Below are 23,902 nucleotides of genomic sequence, written 5' to 3'. Positions count from 1 at the left end.
TAAACATGGTGCAGCTTCTGGCCTGAAAGTTGTTACCATGTATGCAGAACCGGGTGAAGAGGAAGCCCAGCAGGGAACGTGAACTCATCCATTAGCTCTGCTGGTGTAACTCTTTACTTGACCCCATGACTTGCTGAGGCCATAGGAATGTGGACAAGGAAGAAGGGCTCGTTCCAAGCATAGCATCACTCGCTTCTGCCTGCACTGCTCGGCCATTCCAGAGACAGGGCACCTACTGCTCTAAGGAAGCTGAGAGAAACATAGAGTGGGCTTGGGCTCTGCCTGTGTCTTGGAGGCGTCCTCAGCTCTGCCTGGTCTTGCCTAGTTAGGCTCTATATGACACAAAGACTTGTAATATCATCAGCATTGCGGGGGGGGGGGGTTGGCTGAGCTGCTTTGGTGTGGTGATGGTTGCCTTGCATAACCAACAGTTGTATGATATGGTGTGAGAAGGGCTATGGGGGAAATTTAGGAGAGCAGTTGATAGATTAACCTTAGGGAGGAATGCTTCTGGAGAATTCATTCACTTGTCCCTCCGTGTCTATGGGTCATTGACTTAAGGATCCTCTAAGTACTGAGGACTTAGGATGCTCAAGGCCCCTACAGTCCGTGAGCTGTATAAGCCTCCTCTATACTTTGGATCATGTTGGGTCAAACACAAAGGGAATGTTAGATGTGTCATTGCTGTAATGTCTGGCTTAAGGCAAAGTGACAAGAATGGTGTCTGTGTATGTGTGGCAGAGATATTGAGAAAAGGCCAAGTGTCCCAAGCATATTTTCTGACTTTAACAAGTAGTCTTATCAAATGGGTCTTTCAGATATAATACTATTCTGTGAAAAGGAGAGAAAAATGGGAATAAAATCCCTGAGTTTGGGCCTTTATGAAACGCTATCAGAACTCTATAGTGAGAAAGTTTCTGTACATGGATGCAAGTCTCCAAGGCCCCTAGGCCTACAACCTCCAAACTCAGACAAGCTGATGCCCTTCAATCTGGGACCTCACCACAGTCTTGTCCCCTCTTTAGACCCCTCCACCCCCAAGTACAGAAGGCTGTATTTGGGGATGCAGCGGAAGTGTGTACTTTTCACCTCTCCCCTCCACTTTTCTGTTGGAATTTAGAAAAAAACCCCATATAGATAGAAGTTCCATTCACTTGTCTTTAAGCATGTCTCTTACGGGGTATGCTGTGATCTCCTCACATGCTGACTGAAGGTTGGAGTCATCTGGGGGAAATAATGATGACTGATTTGGGGATCCCCTATCATCTGCAGTTTCACAGGGTGTTAGGTACTTTTTGAAAGCCTCCAGGTGAGTCTGGTACACAGCAATGCTGAGAAACATGAGTCCAAGCGGGGACTTCCTGAGAGGACACACAGTAATCAGAATCTGGGGCCTCACAGCTTCCTAACTTAAGAGGAGCTGAGGAAGTCAAATACGCATGCCAAGCCCTGCTTAGAAGCCCTCTGAAGACACGAGGGTGAGCAGTGGAGGGCTATCGCCTCTGCAAACTGTTTCCATGTACTTGACCAGGACCATCTTAGGAAAGATGCATTAAGCATCCCACTCTAAGCCCAAGCTTGGGTCTGGTCCCCTATGGGGAAAGTTACCACAGGTCTGCAGAGGCTTGAGGACCCTTCCGACTCTGTCATCTCCCTCCCAGAGTCACTATCTTGAATGAGGAAACCGCTGACTGACTGGCAACAGGGAAACAGTTTTATTAGATGATTCAGCCTCTGGGCCGCAAGTGCACAGTGATGGATATAAGTAAGGAATTTTATTTTCCTTCCAGTTCACACCTGTTTCTGTTTCTCTTTAGAGAGAACAGATAGGTTCCCAGGGAGCCAGAAAGTCTTCATCAGCTGGCTGTCTTTGACGGTTCCATTCTGAACACATATTATTCCTAGCAGACAGTCTATGAAAATAAAGCTTGGCTCTGGAGCTGCGAGTAAGATCTCTTGGAAACAGAGTCCTTAGACCCTGGCCCTTATCCAAAAAGGAAGATCAAGGAGAGTACCATCTCAGATCCTGGAACCCAATATTTATTTAAAATTTTAATCTCCTCAGAGTCACAGTCCTGTGTGCTTTATCATGGTGGGATAGCTACTGTGCTTCCCTGGGGTAGGGACAGCCTCCCTCTGTAGATGGAATTTCAATTCAGAACATGGCTGCTCTGGCAAGAGTTCACATCCAAAGACCTTCTAGGTCTGTGTGATCTGCCTGGAATGCAAACACGCCTTTAATCCAGGAGACAGTGGCAAGCCGATCTGAGTTCAAGGTCAGCCTGGTACAGGGCAAGTATCAGGTAAAGAAAAACTTAGGTCCAGGCATGGTGGCACATGCTTTTAATCCCAAATGAAGGTAAAGATAGTTTGTAGAAGGAAGCACCCATGTTTGAAAGTGATGTCTAGATAGTGGACCAGTCTAGACTGTGCACCTTTGGTGGTTCAGTCTCACTGAGTTGTGGCTGCAATTCAGACCCCCTTCCCAACCCTTCAGGGCAGTCCAGCTTCTCCCACAAGTGTGGGAGTCCCTACCGGGCCATGGGGACTGTGGCTTTATCGGCCCAATTGTCCAGGCCCAGACCACTGTGGCCTGCAGACAGGTTCCTGCCCAGATCAGTCTAAATAGCTGACCATATTTGACCACTCGGTGGGGAGGCCTGATGGCACTCAAGGAAAGAATAAGCAGGCTACCAAGATGAGACTTGATAGTCTATGACCATATAGTCGGGGCGGAGGTCCCCCTCGGTCATGGACCTATGGGAGGGGAATGGGGGAAAGCGAGAGGGAGGAATAGGAGGATACAAGTGATGGGATAACAATTGAGTTGTAATCTGAATAAACTAATAAAATAAAAAAAGAAAGTGATCTCTAATTGAATGGAAGAAAAGGTAATGAATCAGAGATTTGACAGATTGGGATATATCCAACTCCCACAGGGCTCCAGGAAGGGGAGCGGGCAGAAGGGAAGCTACTTAATGGGCAACGGGAGAGAGAGGGAGAGAAAAGGAGAGGGAGAGGGAGAGAGAGAGAGAGAAGGAGAGAGAGAGAGAGAGAGAGAGAGAGAGAGAGAGAGAGAGAAGGAGAGGGAGAGGGAGAGAGAGAAGGAGAGGGAGAGGGAGAGAGAGAGAGGGAGAGAGAGAGAGGGAGAGAGAGAGAGAGAGAGAGAGAGAGAGAGAGAGAAGGAGAGAGAGAGAGAGGAGAGGCAATTTTCCTGGTACAGTAATAGAGATACAGGATGGATGCAGAGAGAGAATTCAGGTGACTGCCCAATGAACCAAAAATGAGAAGATGACAGGAGATCAGAGCAGATTGCTGAGTTAGTTTGAAGCCAAGCAGAGCAATTCTGGGTGAGAGAGAAGCCAGATTGGATCAGTCAGCCGGGAGAGGATTTGAGTCCGAATAGCTGAGGTGAACCAGCCAGCCCAGAGCTCAGAAAGAACAAGAAAGGGTACGTTTACTCAGCAACGAGTCTCAGAGGCTAAAACATTCTAGGCCTAGATTAGATTGTACGGAGGCAAGAAGCTTCCAGGACTAGGCTTAGGTTAGCAGACGGAGGCAGTGAGTCTTGGAAATGACAATTATTTCAGGCAAAAAAGTTGCTTTTATATCCACCTTTTTGACAGTGCTTTGGCCAAAGTGCTAAGAATATTACATAAGAAAGGGCTACAAACAGAGAAACGCGCCATTTCTTAAGATTCAGAGGACAATTCTGGGCTCCAAGAGCATTGTGAGCTATCGGCTTCTAACATATAGAGTCTCCTAAACCTATACCCTCAGGAAAGGACCCAAGACCCCACACGTCACTAGAGCAGTTAAGGAGAGATTTCTATGCCTCTAGTCTTAGCAGGCAGAAACAGATAATGTTGCTTGTGACCTGTTAAAGTTGAGGAAGATAATAATCTTGAGGGTGGAGGGTGGGACGAGATGGATGAACAAAGTGTTGATTTCCCAACCCTGTTTCTATCTCTAATGAGAAACAGGCTTTGCAGGACCGTGCTATTTAAGCCATTTGCCCTCACAGAGGGACTTCGGGTCTGAGCAGTCCCGGGGTGTCCAAAGCAAGCATCTCTGGATGCGTAGGCTTCCCTCCTCACTCCTTCAGCGTGGCCCGGGGACCCTAGGCCCCCGTCCCTTATGCCTGAGCAAAATCCCTATGGTAGCCTCACTGTATGGGGTTGCTTGCTTTGTTTCTACCTTGAGCTGAGCCGAGGAACCCGAGGCCGAGGAGGTACACTTGCTTCCTGTGAGTTGTGGTTCCACCCCCAGCAGGCAAACAGGTAACAGAAAGTGCTGATGGGTAAAAACAAAAAGAGTTCGGTTTTTTGTTGTTTTTGTTGTTGTTTTCATCCATCATCATTTAATCTGAGAAGATCCCTGACAAGTGAAATCGGAGGATCTTTTGGCTTCTAGTGATTTGTTGATTTCTTCAGATATTCAATGAAGTGAGCCCTCGTCTGCATAGCGCTTATGTGTGTTCAGTGAAGGACCACAGAGCCGGAGAGGAGACTGTGGAGGGAGGGGTGGGTCCAGAAAGTGGTGCAGGCTTATGCTGGGGCGAGGAATTTCTCACTTAGAGAGTGGTGTGTGTCACAGGCCAGGAGGAGAGAAGGTACAGGGTAGCCCAGGCAGAGGGGCAGGAGCTACTGAGATGCGTTTCTGAGAGACACTTAGGACCTCACACTTGCCTTCCAGGCAGGTCTGTGGGAGGTGCCTGGAGTGGGGCGGGGGGGGGGCGCTCTTGCTAGTCATAAATACAGCCACATGGAGACAAATACAAAGGGCTTGAATTTTCTTATTTGCAAATATATAGACCAAACATTTCTGTTCTGTAGTTACAAGACACTGTTCTGTCTCCCACCCATCGCATCCCACCCCAGGACCATCTTCCCACTGTTCTGTCTCCCACCCTCCTCACCCTATCCCAGGACCATCTTCCCACGGCAGGCTCCTTCCAACCCTTTCTCTTCTTGCAGGCTCCCAGCGTCCTGTGCCCTCTGGAAGTTGGTGCGGACAATGCTGATCTTGTGTGTGTTAGTAACTGGGGTTTCTGCCTTCACCACTCCGTCGGTGGTATTCACAAAAAGCGCTTCAGAATCTCCCCTTACGTCAGAGAAACACACAGGTAAGAAGCAACCACTTCAGCGGCGAAAGGGCCGGACCCAGTTTTTCCTGGGGAAACAGTTCTCTAGTGGGATTCTGCTAACAAACAGCAGACTACAAATATTCACAGCTTGGCAAGCGACAACAGATACTCCCCACCCCATGCCTGGCCGTTTGCTGAAGTCTGGGTATGTGTTTGCCTAGCAGGAAGAGAGTGGAGAACACTTATTTGGCCTTATACACTTGTTTTGGAATTTGAGATGCCTGGAAAAGACCATAGACACAATCTGGGTTGTAATTCCTTAAATCTGTTGACGATGTTAGCAGGACAACACTCTCTGAGGCAAATTAGAGACCGATGCTTGAGCAGGGTGAGGGAAGGGTTTTTAAAAGTGTAAAACCACAGAGTATTTGCACAAGCCAGCCAAGAGTTTTTTCTGCTCTGTCAGGACTGGGTGGTCAAAGTAATTTCAAAATAATCCTTGCATGTCTGCATGAGAAGGTTACAGAAGCCAACAAGCAGTCAATTACATCCTAACAAGTAGGTGGCCATGGCTGGACATTTCCAGGTGGGGGTCAAGGAGTCAGGGTTACTGGAAACTTATCTCCCAAGGACTGGACTCAGAGATACATGGCTAGTGGGTACTAAGATGGATGCTTAGCATCATAAAATGGAGTTTCTTGAGCCAACACACCTTTGATTTGAAAACATGTAGTCTGTCACAACCAACTCCTCTTTGTCTACTTACATAGTTCAACTTTTAATATTAACAAATGAAAAACATGATTATATTTTTAAATCTTTAAGAAAAGATTTAAAATTTTGCTATTGTCTATGTTTGTTTTGTGCGTGTGTGTCTGTGTGTGTGTGTGTGTGTGTGTGTGTGTGTGTGTGCATGGGTGAAGGTGCCTTGGAGAGCTAGAAGAGAGTGTTAGACCCCCTGTAGATAGAGTTACAGATGCTTGTGAGCCTTCTGGTGTAGATGCTGAAGAATTTCCAACCCCAAAATCTTTGTTTTTTAAATCACAATGTGAACCTGATTTAATTGCCTTCACAAGACAGAAGTTGAAATTGATGGGGCCCAGGTTATCATTTGGGAAGTCTAAAGTAACAGAGGGTACTGCTCACAGGACCCTGGTGCAGGTCACTTGGCTGAATACTACTTAAATGTGCCTTGTATCCTTGGGTTAGGACTGGCCTTAGTCTGGAGACTTGTGGTTTTGTGATGTGAGCAGGGTTGGGACCTAACGTCTACTATCTCTGACCGGCAGGGCCTGGAGACAACTGCAGATTTCGTGGCAGAGATTTCAAGTCTGAATTCAGGCTGGAAGGTGAGCCTGTGGTTCTGAAGTGTCCCCTGGTACCTCACTCAGATGCCTCTACCAGTCCCCACACCCCACTTCTGACCTGGAGTAAACTGGACTCTTCGCAGCTGATCCCAGGAGATGAGCCAAGGATGTGGATGGAGGATGACGTGCTCTGGGTTGTGCCAGCAGCGCCACAGGACTCTGGCACCTACCTTTGCACACTCAGGTAAGCCCTCTGGGACTGGGGCGGCGTGGCTCCAAGGTATAATGGGCTCTGAGTGTCACTTGTACTTCAGAAAGTGCGCAATGACAATTCACAGGGTGTTTTCCTTGGTGTCTCTGCAAAACTCCTGTGCTAGTTAGTGTGTGTGTGTGTGTGTGTGTGTATGTATGTGTGTGTGTGTGTGTATGTATGTGTGTGTGTGTGTGTGTGTGTACACGCACATGTGTGTTTCTGTGAAGTTGACACAAGCTAGCTTCCCTTTGGAAGAAGAAAACTGAGTTGGGGAGCTGTCTCCCTTAGACTGACTTGTAGGCAAATTTGTAGACTATTTTAGATTAATGATTTATGTAGAAGGACCCAGCCCAAAGTCGTAGTCAGTGTTCTATTGCTTTGAAGAGACACCATGTCAGCTCTTCTTAAAGCAGATAACATTTAATTGGGCTGCCTTACAGTGTCAGAGGTTTAGCTCATTGTCACCATGGCGGGAAGCATGGTGGCACGAGGGCAGACATGGTGCTGGGGAAGGAGCTCAAAGGTCTACACGCAGATCTGCAGGCACCAGGAGGAGAGAGACACCGGGACTGGTTTAGGCTTTGGGGACCCCAAAGTCCATTCCCCTTTCTCCAACAAGTCAGCAGCTACTCCAACAAGGCCAGACTTGCTAATCACTCTCACAGCTAGTACCACTTCCTACTGACCAAGCATTCAAATATGTGAGCAGGTCCTTAAGCACTGCTTCTCCACGGCCTCTGCCTCAGTTCCTGCCTCTAGGTTCCTGCCCTGAGTCCTTCATGATGGACTGGAAGCCGGAAGCTGGAACAGACCCTTTCCCCTCCAAGTGGCTGTTAGTTGTGGTGCTTCTCAGTGATAGAATGCAAACCAGGGCAGCTCCTAACCTGGATGTTTAGGTAGCTCCCTCCCTTCTGTGGTGTATTTGGTCTCTCCTCCAGTGTCACTCCCCTGGAGAGAACTGCCCTAGCCATGTTAGCCACCCAGCATGTGGTCCTTGCTCCTACCCTATGTTACTTTTCTTGATAACATTTCTCCCACTACACACATCTGTTCTGTGTGCATGTATGTAATATGTGTCTACCATCAGAACATGAGCCCCAGAGGGACAGAGACTTGAATTTGCTCTTCACTGGTTATTCCACACTGTAGAGAAACAAGACAGAGATGGAAAATCCCCAGTGGAATTTTAGACCCAGATGAGATCTTAGAAATAGATTAACCCAATGCTTACTGCACAGATGAGGGCAATGGATATGCACAGAAAGCTCTTCTGGGGAAGAAAGAAGGGTACACCATGAATCTAGACCAGTCCTCCCTACTTTATGTCTTGCTGATTTTGAAAAAAATTGATGTAAAACACATATAACTTAGGTCCTACCATGTTAACTTTAAGTGAACAGCTCAAGCAAATTAAGGACTTCCACACTTGTACCACCATTATCACCATCACTACCACCACCACCACCATCACCACCATCACCACCATCATCACCATCATCACCATCATCACCACTATCACTACCACCACCAACCAGCAGCAGCAGCAGCAACAGAAAAAACACTGATCTTGGAGTCTGAGAGACATAGATGGGAATTTTACCCTTCTCCTTTGTATCCTGATGTGTTGGGAGGTTTGCTGGGAGGGTTAGGTGGGCTAACCAGAACATGGGCAGGGTATGGTGTAGGGAGAGTCAAGGTCTATGCCGACATGAGCATGGGGCACCTGCAGGGCTACTGCGAAGAGGTTCAGATGTCAGGGAGAGGTGAGCAGACGCACGCTGGCCTTGCAGCTAGTTTTTATGGTAGAATAAGAAATGTAGCCAATGCCCCAATTTTTGCAGGGAAAAAAGGGAGCTGTGAGGTAGAGGGGGCAGTGGTGCCTCAGTATGTTCAAGTGTTCCCTGCCTGAGGGATATTTGCCTTCCCTTCTCTCCCAACTGTGTAATACTTGGCTTCCTTCTATCAGAGTGGAAATCTCCAGCAACCACTAGGACACACTTTGGCATCCATGGTTCCAGGACATGAGACTTCCCCGCCCTCCCATGTTTATCTCTTGCCATTGGGAACTCACATGACCTTTCTGTCCCTCAGAATAGTCAAGATAATCCTGCCAGGACAAACAGCCCCTAAATCTCAATGTGTTGTCCGAGGGGAACTGCCAGGTCAATACTGTGAACAAGCTTGGGGCTCTCGGTATGTCTGGCAAGCTTGGTTTCTGGAGACTTCTAGTTTCTAGGATTTCAAAGAGACTTCGATTTTTGTCTCTTAGTAGTTACAGAGACTTGGAAGGTCACTTAACTTTGTACTTAATTTACTTTAGTTGTCTTTACTTCCGGTGTGTATATTACTCGACTGAAGAGCAGTTCTCTGCAGCTAGCTACCGTGAGGTCCCTTCAGACGTCTCATTGCATCTCTTCAATTTGTAATGTGACTATGGATTTGACAATTTCCTACATATTTGCTGTTATTTACTAGAGCACGGGTAACTTATCAGTGGCCAGGTAACTGAAAAGACGACACTCTTCTCCCCTGGCACCCAGTAACTGCCTGCAGTCCTTCAGTGAGGAGCAGGCCTCGGGGCTCTTCCCTGTGCATTACTCACCTGAAGCCCCATCTTGTACAGGGGACCACAGCCCCCTGTGTCCACGAACAGTGGCCATGTCATGTCCAGAAGATATCATTTCCTGGTTTTCTCCCCAATCTCTGGGTCTTGGACTGTTTCCACACCCTTTTCTGCAGTGCTTTCTGAGTCTTCGAGTAGGTGATCTGGTTTAGGCCGAGCACTCCGGAGTCACTTACTCTTCACGCTTGTAACAGCATAGAGTCTCTGTATTGCTAATCCCTGAAAATAGCGGCTCCTCTGATAAAGGCTGTGGGTATAAATGTAAATATTTACAAGGGAGCTTGACACCATATCCATTGAACAAAACAATAGTAGTAAGTTTTCCCTTAGGGCCTGTGGCCTTTTTAGCCTTGGAGAGCAGGTTTACAGAAGCAAGCATGAGTTTCTTCCTGTGGAGGAGGCCTCAGATCCAACCAGAGAGCAGTTGGTTACCTCCATAAGAGCCATGCCCTTAGTACAGCAGTGGGCATACCCTGCTGGGCAGGAAGCTGCAGCTCAGGGCATCCTAGTCTAATTCTCCCTCAGCAGTTTGCATAGAATCCTTCAATACTATGAAAGCTAGCCAGTGGGGAAGGAGTGTCCAGCACAGATCCAGCTTGGTTTCTCAATGTCCTGCAAATCCCAAGTGTGATTACTCACTTTTAAAAAATTAATTTTCTTTGTGCATAAATTTCCCATCTAATTTCATTTTTCTTGGTTTTATGTTTTTAATTTATTTTTAAGGCTTTCAGCCAGTTAAGTGATTATCAAACTACTTTTGTATTTTGTTGCTTTTTTGGATGTATATTGTTAGAGGTTTTTTGTTTGTTTGTTTGTTTTTTGTAAAAGTAACTTTTATATCATAGTTGCAATTGATCCTCATGGTCTCAATTGAGCTTGTTATTTGTTCTAGGTAGCTATTCATCTTAGGGTCTTAGCTGATATAGTTATATTTTTTTTCTATTTTATTTTGTTTCATTTTTTGGACACTGCAGATTAAATGCAGAGCCTTATCTATGCTCAGTGCATGCTCTACTACCTTCTAATCCCTTGTTTTTCTATTTTAAACATTAATTTTTTATTAATCTCTTCTTTTCCTTCATCCTTTTCTCCACACATTTCCAGCAATATTTTTAACCTCTGTCCTCTTCTCAATTCTAAGAGCTGATAGAACCACTTGTTACACTCATGGGTGGGCCAACAACCAATTAAAGACATCTTTCCCAATTCATTATTTTCCTTCACCCCCTGCCGTGCAGTCTTGTCTTTTAGACTCTAAACTCGAAGTTCTCAGCAGTTTCCTGGAACTGGAAACCTGTTGGTAAAGGATTCCTAAGAGAAGAAAAGGACATTTTTCTTTAAGGAAGCAGTGATTCTTGCGAACTCTTTGGCTACAGTTCCTTGGATCATAACCAGGCTGGGTTCAGGGCTCTCAAATGTCAAATCCCTTAGGAGGAGACTTGGGGATGTTCTTAGTGTCCTGGGTCCCGGAGGAAGCTCCTGCGGGGTCCTTCATGAAATGGACAGGACACACAGCTTCTAGAGAGTGATTAGATGTGATGCCTTGGCACCCAAGAACTTAAAAAACAGGAGGTAAGCGACAATCATGAAGGCAACGCAGACAGGATTTAACGGGGTTGGGAAGCTGTTCTGAGTTTTTGTTTTCCCATTCATTGCCTCTTTCCTCTTTCTTAATAACCAATTAGAAATGCATCGCACTGTGAGCAAATGTCCGTGGAACTCAAGGTTTTTGAGGATACTGAAGCTACTCTGCCGCTCGTCTCCTACCTGCAAATCTTGTCTGTCTCAGCCACCGGGTGGCTAGTGTGCCCTGACCTGAGAGAGTTCATCCCCAGCAAAAGTGATGGAAAGATACAGTGGTACAAGGTACGCCTCAAACACGTGTGCCGCTGAAACATGTTGGCCTCAAACATGTGTGGTGCTGAAACATGTCTTGCTGGCCTCAAACACGTGTGCCGCTGAAACATGTTGGCCTCAAACACGTGTGGTGCGGAAACATGTCTTGATGGCCTCAAACACGTGTGCCGCTGAAACATGTCTTGCTGGCTGCATGACTCATACACAAAACCTTTTTGGAGACAATATATTCATGTAGACATGAATTACACATTCAGAGATATAGTATAAATGAAAATGGTGGTGGTTAGCGTCATCAGTTGGTCCTTCTGTGGTTTGGGACAGGGTCACGTAGGAAGAACAGGAGACGATTCCAGAGCAAATGGCTGCTGAGGAGCTTTTGAGTGTCGCTTGCTTAAAATTAAGCAAGAAAACAAAAAGCTCTGTTCATTTCTTTATATACATGCTTTTTAAGAGTCTCTGGTAAAGCACAATGTGGTTATGGGGTAAACAGTTACAGTTTCCACTTTGTCTTCTTAAGTAAATAGCAAGTGTTTTATGGGTTCTCTGTGATGTCGTCGACATTGTTAGGTGGAGCATAGGCCACAAATTACAGCCTAGAGTCATATGTAGCTGTCACCTGCCTCTGTGTAACTCTTCAAGTATGCAGAGTTTCCTGTTTTTAAATGCTTGAAGAAATTAGAACACTTCAGCGCATGTGACCATTGACTAAAGGCTCAAACTCCAAGGTCCATAGGCACATTTGGGTGGGGACACAGCCATGCCATCAGTTTACAGATTGTCTGTGTTTGCACCGCTACATAGTTGTGACAGAGACCATGGCGACTATAGTGGCACTAAATGGAGGGGGAGACCTGGTGGCACTCAGAGGAAGGATAGCAGATTACCAAGAAGAGACTTGATACCCTATGAGCATATACAGGGGGAGGCAATCCCTCTCAGGAACAGTCATAGGGGAGGGGAATAAGGGGAAAATGGGAGGGAGGGAAGAATGGGAGGATACAAGGGATGGGATAACCATTGAGATGTAACAAGAATAATTTAATAAAAAACATTCATAAATTAAAAACAATATGTCCTATCTAGTTCTTATCCCAAAGAACTTGCCAACTTCTGATACAGACTGTAGAGAGATGCCGAGAAGTCTAGTATTCATGTAATCATTGATAAGAATGAGCCCTTTTAATAAATAGGTTTACCAGTTGACTGGGATTAAAATGGCAAAATGCGCGCGCGCGCGCGCGCACACACACACACACACACGCACACGCACACACACACACACATTTATATACATCATAGCAATACGATACAATACTGGGAAATTTAAAATGCTTTTCTGAAAGCAGCTTGTGCTTGTGTTCAAGCCTGATGAGCTGAGGAGGGCCTTCTCTTGGTTTACAACAAGCATGCAGAGGACAGATGCAAGGTGTTGTCACCTACAGAGGATAGAACATAGGTCTGGAAACTGTGTGTCTGGCTGGGTTAGTTTGGACCAATCCCTTCTTGAACCTGTTTCTGCTGTGAAATGGAATTGGTAGTTCCGACTGCCTGCAGTTGTTCTGACGGTTAGCAATGGAGTACTGCGCACAAAGCACCTGTCACAGTTCTGTGTCCACACGAGGCTTAGTGCCTGGGGCCAGCGCGAAGGTGTGAACGATAGTGGTCCTCCACTGTCTCTAAGCTCAGCAAACAGTCTAACAAGAGAGGGGGGGGACTGCTCATCTCTCCCTTTACAGATGAAAGGAACAGGAGATATGGACCCAAAGTCTCAGTTTGTAGAACAACTGTGGTAGCGTGTTCATATTTGTCTACTCAAGCTAAGAGCTGTGAAATCTCCCTCTTTAATTAAGCATATTTTGAAGGCAAGCCACTAGCTCGGATCTGCGTGTGTTCCCACCCACTGTGAGATTATGACGTCACTCAGGGTTGTATCTGACTGCTGACAGCCTTTAGCGTTGGCCACGTTTTACTCCTCCCCCCTGTCCCATTCTTTCTCAGCACTGCATCCTTTTGACAGGGTTTCTCTATGTAGCACAGTCTGGCCTCAAACTCTAACTCCCCTGCCTCAGCTTCCCAGGTACATAATACCTGCACAGGCTATCATAACGTAGAAAGCAATATACTTGAGGCCATGGAGTGCTCAGTATTTTCTTTTTTTAAAAATTTATTTATTTTATTGATTGCGTATGAATGCTTTATCTGCAGAAGAGGGTATCAGATTACATTATAGATGGCTGTGAGCCACCACGTGGTTGCTGGGAATTGAACTCAGGACCTCTGGAAGAGCAGGCGGGAGCTCTTAACCTCTGAGCCATCTCTCCAGCCCCGCTCAGGCTTTTCTTATCCTCGATACTTCTCCCATTTTGCTGGAGGCCTCACCCCCGGGGCCTCTGTTCTGCAGAGAAGCTACACAACCCCATGGCCATAGGGGAACATGGATCCACCGCTCCTATTGATTTACTTACAGAAGTTCCTACCTCGTAGTAAGTTAAAGAAATTCTTGCAACTTGTTCTCTTCCTTGTTTTTCATGTCTTCATGCCTGTTTCATGGTGATTTTCCTTGCTATTGCTCATCGTCGGTAGGTAGGCAGTTAGACCTTAAATATATTTGTACTTTAATGGTCTAAAATAAGTTAATCTTTAAAAAAATAGCCAAGATGTTCACTGATTCCTTTTCCTAAAGTGGACGTACAGACACATCCATGTCAGCCTAGAATCCAAGAGACTAAGGCAAGAGAATCAAGAGTTAAGGTCGCTGGGTGTGGTGGCGCACACCTTTAATTCAGCACTCAGGAGGCAGAGGCAGGTGGATTGCTTTGAGTTCGAGGTCAGCCTGGTCTACAAAGTGAGTCCAGGAGAGCCAAGGCTACACTAAAAACAACAACAACAACAACAACAACAACAACAACAACAACAACAAACCAAAAGAGTTAAGGTCAGTGTGGGCTAGATGATAAAATCCTAAGAATGCATTTAAAAGTGCGCCCTCAAACCAAAATGGTCCAAGTGAGCATATACCAGGCTTGTATCTTGGGTTGTAGAGTCCATGTTGTTTGACATCAATGATATGACCCTGAGTGTTTGAGAGCTATGCTATTCTAGAATGTAACTTTAAGATCCATTTCCCCTCAAGGGCTCTGTTCTCTTGGACAAAGGCAACCAGAAGTTTCTAAGTGCAGGAGACCCCACTCGCTTACTGATAGCCAACACATCCATGGAGGATGCCGGCTACTACAGATGTGTTGTGACGTTTACCCACAAAGGCAAGGAGTACAACATCACCAGGAGTATTGAGCTCCGGGTCAAAAGTGAGTACCTACACAGAGACAGCTGCCTCACTGGGCTCTAGGAGCAGCATGACGGCAAATTCAGGAAGGAAGACAATAAATGTGCATTTCAACTGTTCTAGATGTTACTAAGACAAACACATGGTTCCTTGAGAGGAGCATTCTGGCAGTTCTGAGGGAAGGAGGATTAATCCTTGGGCAGACAAGGAATCAAAGTAGGTGTTTGAAAGTGGCAAGGCTAAAACTCACCACTAGAGGAAGCCAAACCAAGTCTTCCTGGGGAACAGAAGAAGCCAACACTCAGAGGTGGCCGGGACATTCTTACCCTGATTATATTCTCTAATTTTCTTTTTCTTTCAAGCTATAGTTAGAATAGCTTTGTGGTCCAGGGACTATAGGTTGGCTTCTAACCAGAGAGCCTATTGTAGCCTTTCCATGTGGATATTGCAGATCAATATCACCAGGGTGATATCGAAGTATTTTAATTAATTCTGTGCATTGAAACGAAGTTTTACTGTATGGAATTTTCCGTGCACAGCATTGTGTTGGTGCTCAACAGATTTCAGAGTTCAGAGTATTTTAGATTTTAAAAACCTGGAAAAGTGATGCTCAGCCGATAACCAGGTCAGTTATATGTGACAAGAACGTGGTAGGAGGGGCTGGTTGGCATTTAGCAGTTGTGCAGTGTCCACCCCGAGCTCCTGTGTGCTGGAGAGGAAGCTAGGTGAAAGGAGAATGAACTTTGTGAGCCCCAGACTCTACCCTGGAGAATATACAGAATTCCTTTACACTGAGGACCAGGCGCAATCGGAGCCTTTAAATCGCAAGCTCCGAGAGCGGTGGGAACACTGGGGTTAAAAGACTGTTCTGTGAAGGCAACTTAACGTATCTCACAGGACCCAGAGGTTCATCGTGTCACAAGGAATAACCTAATTCCCATGAGGCAAAGCCTCTGGCTCATACTTGTTATCCTATCCAGTGAGAACGGGTTCATACTAACTCCTCGCTCCTTTCAGGGTGATGCCTGAGAATGGTCCTATCTCCTTGTTTGTGTGATGCTGCGTAGAAACACTAGGGGGCGGCAGACCTGCGCATTGCGCTCAGTTGTGAACCTGGGGAAACACAGTGGTTCTCAGATGGTGGTCCTGAGCCAGAAGCCACAGGCTTAGCTGAGTACACCTCACAGAGAGAATCCAAGAGCTCCTCACATGGAGAACCCGAGTATATCCTCAGATTCTGAGCAGTGCCCCCTCACAGGAGAATCTAACTAAGGTCCTATGCAGATCCGCTGAATTGGAGCGTGGGAGTTGAGGCGCTGAAACCTGTGTTTTCCACCGCCCGCCTCCAAGACCACACAGGTGCACTCTCCTGATGGAGAACCGCTGCAGTATCTTATCCTTGACACTGGTCTTTCCCCATCGACTGTCCCAGCCCTGTTATAGGTGGTTCCTTAAGCTACACCGACATCTCGTCAGGTCTTTTATTTCTCGTGGTAATTTAAGTGGTTTTTAGTAGCAGAAACAAGCACCATGAGGCCAGTTGAGAGATGCTCCCAACCCTTACTCACGCCCTAGCTGCCCTTTTTGGTCCACTTCAGGTGCCCAGTGTCTTCATGCCAGTTCGAATCCCTTGGAGGTCCACGCCAGCCTCCCTAATGAGCTTACCATCTTAGTTAATAAGACCTCCGTGACCAGGGCAGTATAGATCTTACACACAGGCGACTGACTTTGCAATCCCTGTGCCTGCTCTTGAAGGAGTGGATCTTTAATATCCAGGGAGGGCAAAACCTTCAGGCAAAACCCATCCTGTGGATATGATCAGTGCGCGTTCAGGAAGCCCGGGAGAGGGCAAGCTAATTGTTCACCACAGAGCAGATAACAAAGACCGTCTGCCAGAGGAATGTGTAACTGTGGCCTCTTCCAGTAATGTTTCTGCCGGGAAAAGCATTGGCTTAAGATGCTCAGTTTCACGGAGAGCCCGTTTCCTTTGCCAGACAAAGGCTGATTCCCACAATGCCTGGTCACGTGGGGGCAGGGTCACTTAATTAGCTGAACAAAGAGATCTGACTGTGTGCTGGAAACCCTAATGCAGTCTCTTTTCCTTTCAAACTCCTCAGGAACAACCACAGAGTCCATCCCGGTCATCATCTCTCCCCTGGAGACAATACCAGCATCCCTGGGTGAGGACCAGGAAGGACTGTGCTGCCCACGTGACAGTGGTGGTGCCTGAGGGCATCAGGGGTTTGGGGACCTGTGTCTGCTGACCGCCCCATGCCTTGGGGTGCCCAGTGGCTGAGTGGAGCCCAGGAACCACACTATGTACTTGCTGGCAAACTATTGCAGGGACCTTTGTCTTTGCCCAGTATTGTTAGCATTGCCATTATTTGAGAGCAATGGTACTTTATTTTCTGAAAGTTATACCTACAAAAACCTAAATGTAATGGGGTGAGTAATTTGGTAAGAGTTATTAACTGTTGGAAAGAGCCCACGGAGCAGGCATCTTTTGTACATTTACGTTAACCCATGGTCTCAGTATTTAGCAGCTGCTCGGGATCCCTGGAAGACTATTTGTCAAACAAAGCCAGCAGGGACCGTAGACAATTCCGTGTTACTAGAGTGGCTGGCATATCCATTCAATGGTTTGATAAAAAGGGGTTTCCATCTCTAGCCCATGCAGATACAGGATGTCTTGGCCAACAAACTGTTGGCTGGTCCCTAGTGGGTGAAGGCACATGAGTGAACTGCACCAGACACTTTCTGAAGTTTATGGTAGAGCAGGGCTGTCCATCTATTGAGCATTTACTCTGCCCAGTGGGAGCCATTCTGCGCCAACCCCAACTTTATAGCAAGGTTTTATTTCTATTATTAACCACAAGAAGCCACTAGGGAGTCATGGGGACATAGTACACTTCAGACACTGGCACTTGGGGTCAAGTTTGGCTGTAGATTCTGGTCTGCATGTTTGGAAAGCTGATGTACACATACTCTCTTATGTGTTTGGTTTTTTTTTTTAATAATCCAGTTTTATAGTTTTGATGTTCATTTATCAAGCTCTGGCTTCAGAATTCATTTGAAAACAAAACATTATTATTATGTCTGTTTGGTGTTGGGTTTAAATGTTAAAGTTTATCTGGAGACCATTGGGAAAGAGTAGAGCTGAGGCCAGCAGTGGGCCCAAAGAAAGACTCACACATGACAAAATGTTTTGTCATTAGCATCATTTGGGGAAGAAAACATCCCTTGAGCATCGAACGCTCTGTAGGGACTCAGTGGCCTTGGTGAAGCCATTCAGGACCATGTGCTTTGGGACTTTTGCCCGCTGCATAGACCAGTGGACGTGCTGGAGACATTTGGAAAACAAGTACCTGAGTAGACCACTTGAGGAAACTAAATTTCCTTGTAAGGAAGCGATTGACTTCTGAGGGATGCTTGAGAAGACAAGCAAGGCCCTGTGCTGAGAGCTTTGTGCAGGGTGTGAGGTAAGGAGCCCCCTTTCCCTGCTGGGTTCTGACAGTTGCTGTGTTATGTCTTCCTATACCCAGGGTCAAGACTGATAGTCCCATGCAAGGTGTTTCTGGGAACTGGGACACCTTCCAACACCATCGTGTGGTGGATGGCTAACAGCACTTTTATCTCAACGGCCTACCCAAGAGGCCGTGTGACCGAGGGGCTACACCAGTAAGTGGGTTCGGGTCTCCTGCTGGGGCTTACTTGCTTCTGGACATGATGTTACCTTCAGGGCCTGTTAATATGACACACATATATTGTAGTAAAAGTAACTTTTTAAAAATTTACAAACTGTTGGGGATTTAAAGCTTTAAAAATTGAAATTTGCTTAACATTATCTTGAGAACCAAATATTCTCTAGACTTGTGTGGGTTGCAGTTTACTAGTTGACTCTTTAAATATTTCATAGTTGGAACATTTCCATTTACCACTGTATCACACTCATTCCTCTTAAAAATTTTCATAAGTTTCATAAGCATTGTAAAACCTTGACACGGTATCTGTACTAGAACTGTGGTCTGATGTGTCTCTGAAAGAGAAAGAAGGAGAGAGAGAGAGAGAGAGAGAGAGAGAGAGAGAGAGAGAGAGAAAAGAAGAAGAAGAAGAAGAAGAAGAAGAAGAAGAAGAAGAGGAGGAGGAGAAGGAGGAGGAGGAGGAGAAGGAGGAGGAGGAGAAGGAGAAGAAGGAGGAGGAGAGGGAGGGAGAGAGAGAGAGTGGGGAGAGAGAGAGGGAGGGAGAGAGATGGAGAGAGAGAGAGAGAGATGGGGGGGAGAGAGAGAGATGGGGAGAGAGAGAGAGAGAGGCATAAGCATCTATCTCTTACATCAATTTTTACACTCTGAAAGTTGAAAGGAAAGGAGACAGATGGCTCAAAGTTTCAAGTACTTTTTTGCGTTGTTGCTTGGTACTTTGAATTAGCCTGGGCTTATCAGACTTTTGCATTTTGGGGAAGATGAACAAAAGTGTTCTTTGTTGGCACATCTAGTGGATGAACGTGATGTGTGGTAGCATAATCTGTCGCTTTCAGTTCCTCGTTGCCAAAGACTTAGTCACAATAAATGTCCAGTGTCGTTGGACTCAGATTGCTCACTTAATAGTCCCGGTGAGTGTGCTCTGAGACACCTTCAGTCCCATGAACGGATAGTAGTGAGGTGCCTTGGCTTCTGCTTAAGTTACAAATGGGAGGCACCCTGACGAGGACCTTCCGTGGGCTGTCCGATGCTCTGACCTGCGCGTGTTTCCCCATTGTGGAGGACACCCTTGAGAGTCCAGGCCCTGGAAACTCCCTTTGCCTCACCATGAAATAACTGACTGGTGAGAAAGTCAAATTCCCCAAACTAGATTTTTCTGCTCCTACTTGATTGTTGAAGGTATTTTTGTTCACCCCAAAATGAAGTTTTCCATCTAAACCGAGAGGAGAATATGTGCTTTCATTGTGACAAATGTCCTGTTACAAAGGGCAACGTCTTCAGGGACACGTGGTCCTCCAAACAGCCTAGAAAGTCTCTCAGATGAGAATCAACCTCAATGGCAGCTTATCTGAACTTTACAGAAGTGGTGGTCACTTTAACACAACAGGCCTTTCTAATCTGAGACCGTCTGTCTTGCTATCCTATAAGAGACAAGTCTACTATAGACACATACAGCATTGTCTGCATACGCACATCATGGCCTACATCCATGCATCATGCTCTACACCTGTTCATATGCTCTACATACATACACCATGCTCTACACATACACATCACACACTACATCCATCCATCATGCTCTGCATACATATGTCATGCTCTACATCCATCCTTCATGCTCTGCACACATCCATCATGCTCTGCACACATCCATCATGTGCTACATCCATACATCATGCTCTGCATACATATGTCATGCTCTACATCCATCCCTCATGCTCTGCACACATCCATCATGCTCTGCACACAACCATCATGTGCTACATCCATACATCATGATCTGCATACATATGTCATGCTCTACATCCATCCCTCATGCTCTGCACACATCCATCATGCTCTGCATCCATCCATCATGCTCTGCATACCTATGACATGCTCTGCATCCATCCATCATGCTCTGCATACCTATGTCATGCTCTGCATCCATCCATCATGCTCTGCATACCTATGACATGCTCTGCACACATCCCTCATGCACTGCATCCATCCTTCATGCACTGCATCCATCCATCATGCTCTGCACACATCCATCATGCTCTGCATCCATCCATCATGCACTGCATCCATCCCTCATGCACTGCATCCATCCCTCATGCACTGCATCCATCCCTCATGCACTGCATCCATCCCTCATGCACTGCATCCATCCTTCATGCACTGCATCCATCCATCATGCTCTGCATCCATCCATCATGCACTGCATCCATCCATCATGCTCTGCACACATCCATCATGCACTGCATCCATCCCTCATGCTCAGCCGAATGTTTTCTCGCCCAGCCAATACTCGGAGAACGATGAGAACTACGTGGAAGTGTCACTGATCTTTGATCCGGTCACAAGGGAGGATCTGAATACAGATTTTAAATGTGTTGCCACGAATCCACGGAGTTTTCAGTCGCACCACACCACAGTCAAGGAAGGTATGTATCCGGAGGACACTAAAAGGAAAACCAACTTGTCGAATGCTTTATGGATGCTGAACTACACAGTGTCTAGATGTTTCTTTGTGGGGCACTGAAAGGAAGCCTCAAATTGTGTGTGTGTGTGTGTGTGTGTGTGTGTGTGTGTGTGTGTGAGAGAGAGAGAGAGAGAGAGAGAGAGAGAGAGAGAGAGAATGTGAGTGTGTGTGTGTGTGAGAGAGAGAGTGTGTGAATGTATGTGTGTGTGTGAGTTGTGTGAATGTGTGTGTGTGTGTGTGTGTGTGTTGTGTGTGTGTGTGTGAAGGCCAGAGACCGAGTCTTCCTCAGTCACTCCTGCTTTGTTCACGTAGGCAGGGCCTCTCGCTCTAACCCAGAGCTCACTGGTTAGACTAGTCTAGCTACCCAGCCAGCTCCAGGGCTCCCTGTTTCATGCTCTGGGTGCTGGGGTTGTAAGCACGCTGCCACATCCACCTTGCACATGTAGGTGCTGGAGCCTGCTGTCTGGTCCCTAAGCTTGTACAGACCCACATCACTGACCCCAAACTCTATTTTTAAAAAGAATTGTTAGCAGGGTGGACAGTTGGCACTGGGAAATTATATTCAGATTTTAAAGAAACAAATTGGGATTTTTTAAAAGCAAACACATAAAAATCAGCAGTGAATTGAATGCCCTGTGTCTTCTTGCGGCTCCACCTTGGAGCACCAGGGTTCGTGGACCTCATCTGGTGTCTAGGAGGTGATGCGTCACTCTTTATCTCTGTCCTGCTTTGTGATGACCAGGTATTCAGGGCAGCAGGCAGCTGCAAGGCCAACGCCCTCAAACAATGGAAATAAATGTGGTTGGTGGACAAGGACATTTCACAAAGAAAAGAACCCAAGCCATAAGGAAATCATTGTTGTTTGAAATCTTGTTGTCTGAATGTTGAGCAGGAAAGTGAGGTGTAGTTAATGTAGTTTCTGTTGACGGGGCCCGATCCGATAATCTGCAGGCCACAGTGGTCCTAGGAGGACTCTGAATGCAGCGTCTAGAGCAGAGCTGTAGCCGTCAGCGAAATGCCTTTGGTCCATATCTGTTCACACGGCCAGGGAGGCAGCCGTAGATGTATTTTAAATTAGGAGCCCTGGCTTTTCCTGATGGAAGTTTTACAACTAAAGCCTGTGCGCCTGGGGTGGTGTCTGAGGTCATCTCAGTGCCAGTCAAGCTGGGAGGATTCTGCTGAGGTGGGAACTGTATAGATCTGGAAATCAGAGTCTCACAGAGCAGCTTCCCCATCTGGGACCTGGACTTTGTGTGATCTGTGCCCTGGAGTCCTTTCACATGTGTGTTCACCGGGCTCTGCCTTTGTGTGTCTCTCCCACACTAAGCCGGCGTTTGCTTCCCAAGGGCGCATTAGGATGGGAAGGTTATGCAACTCGTTGCCACTCTATCTATGTAAGATGATGAGGCTATGGCACAGAACCAGCTTGAGAGCCCCTTAGCTCCTGCACAGGGCATGGCAAATGATAGCTTACAATGTGTCGTCTGATGCAGGGGACAAGTTCAGCAGGTAAAGTGGACCTGAGTTCAGGCTCGGGCGTCCATGTAAAGAGACGGCAACGGTAGCCTGACCGGTGAGCATAACGCTGGGAGGAGACAGGAGAACGCCTGGGCTTCCGCTGGCTTCCAGTCTAGCCAATAGATGAACTCGGGGTTCAGTGAGACACCTTGTCTAAAAAATAAAGTGGAGAATGATAGAGGAAGCTATCTGAGTTACTCTCTGGCACGCACGTGCCCACACGTGTGCACACACCCCTCACTGACCCTGCCCCCATCACACACATATGCATCTGCTCTTATGCATACCTACCTACTTAAACCCCCCCACACCCTACAGCCACTGCACTTATACACATACACAGGTGTGCATACACACACACACACACACACACACACACACACACACACGTGTGGAAGTTTACATACCCTAGTCCTTGAACTGAAGCAAGGGGGAGTCAGGTTTGAGGTCTTCCTGGGCTATGTGGCCAGACCCTATCTTGGAAAAGAGAAAGTGGAAGTCTGGCCTCATCAACATGATATCTAATAACTCAGGTCTCAGACTTTCTACTGTTGTACTCACAGTCTCTTCCTGTAGTTACACAACAGAGATGTCTAGGAATCAAATACTTAATACATTTACAAATACAAATACATTTCTTGGATCCAAGAAATAACCTTGTCATCCAAGGTCCTTAACCAAAAGTTTCTTTTCTTTGTCTTTATTTCCGATTCAATCCCCATGACACTCGTGACCACGGGCAAGGCGCAGCCTGGGCCCTGGCACCTCACCAGCAGCTGACAGAGACAAAGGCAGGTGCCGTCTTACATGCCCTGCCCACAGCGCGTACAGCCCCATGGCTTCTGCTCCTTACTTTGTGATGTCCTTTAATCAGATTTTGCCCACCTTGCTCATTCTCAGATGCCATCCGCAAATAGATTTGTAAGAGACAAACTTTCCAGAAATCACTGCGCATGTATCAAAGAAAACAAACATTGATTTTTTTTTCTTCCCTGTCTACCTGCGCTGCCTTGTTCTGTGGCAAGAGATGTCCCCTCTCAACGCCCTCTCTTCCTTCTGCAGTCTCTTCCACATTCTCCTGGGGCATTGCACTGGCACCCCTGTCTCTGATCTTCTTGGTTGTCGCGGGAATATGGATGCGCAGACGGTGTAAACTCAGGGCTGGAAAGACATATGGACTGACCAAGCTGCCGACTGACAACCAGGACTTCCCTTCCAGCCCAGACCAAATAAAGGAAATGAAATAACGTAAGGCCGACCGACTCTGTTTTTTTTTAAAATCTCTGTTTAGCGAGCTCCTTGTTTGTAGCTAAAGCTGTAAACCCTATACTCTGATCTTCTCAGCACGAACAGGCAGGGGCGCATGAGCAGCCCCGCCCTTTGTGATCCACCAATGAGAACAAGGCCTGTGGAGGCCCAGCAGCCGCGGAGGTCATGTGGAGCCGGTGTCCTCTGGGGCCAGTCCTTAGTACAGCCTTAGTACAGTAACATACCCCCCTCCGACCCCCCTGCCAAAGCAACCACTAAAACAAGGCACCAGTAGTCTTGAATAAGAGGGAAAGACCCGCAGAGAACTTGGAAAGTCATCCACTAAGTCTTTATAATGAGGCTGAGGAGAGAACCTGGAGGCGTGAATATGTTTAAGGCAAAGTGTGCTTTTAGAAAGGGTGATTTTCATCTCGATTCTGGAAAGGTGATTTAGAAATACTGAAACAGAATCCTAAAGGATGAGTGATTCAAAAATTAGCAACTGTCTTTTTGTAGCCAATAGAAACCATGTCAAGAATCATTAACTGGTCAAAACTTC

The 23,902-nt window shown here is 46.6% G+C and overlaps 1 protein-coding gene across 3 annotated transcripts in view; it reads left to right on the top strand.

The window, feature by feature from the left end:
- IL1R2 (interleukin 1 receptor type 2) overlaps nucleotides 1-23,354 on the top strand; it is a 37,344-nt gene extending 13,990 nt beyond the window's left edge. For 2 of the 3 annotated variants that reach the window (XM_084753471.1, XM_084753472.1), the window contains exons 2-9: nucleotides 4,977-5,125; nucleotides 6,376-6,637; nucleotides 10,955-11,135; nucleotides 14,263-14,437; nucleotides 16,533-16,595; nucleotides 17,958-18,093; nucleotides 20,397-20,539; nucleotides 23,158-23,354. In XM_084753471.1, the coding sequence (XP_084609597.1) occupies nucleotides 4,977-5,125; nucleotides 6,376-6,637; nucleotides 10,955-11,135; nucleotides 14,263-14,437; nucleotides 16,533-16,595; nucleotides 17,958-18,093; nucleotides 20,397-20,539; nucleotides 23,158-23,342 (1,294 nt within the window). In that variant the 3' untranslated portion in view covers nucleotides 23,343-23,354. Of the gene's footprint in view, nucleotides 1-4,011; nucleotides 4,281-4,976; nucleotides 5,126-6,375; nucleotides 6,638-10,954; nucleotides 11,136-14,262; nucleotides 14,438-16,532; nucleotides 16,596-17,957; nucleotides 18,094-20,396; nucleotides 20,540-23,157 lie in introns of those variants that run through there. The other variant, XM_084753470.1, reaches the window with a different exon arrangement.
- Nucleotides 23,355-23,902: the final 548 nt, after the last annotated feature.

Source organism: Acomys minous (genome assembly GCF_964271855.1).
Source record: "Acomys minous genome assembly, chromosome: 13".
Lineage (NCBI taxonomy): Eukaryota > Metazoa > Chordata > Mammalia > Rodentia > Muridae > Acomys > Acomys minous.
The sequence above is the reverse complement of the archived record's forward strand: the minus strand, read 5'-3'. Positions and strand labels throughout refer to the sequence as shown.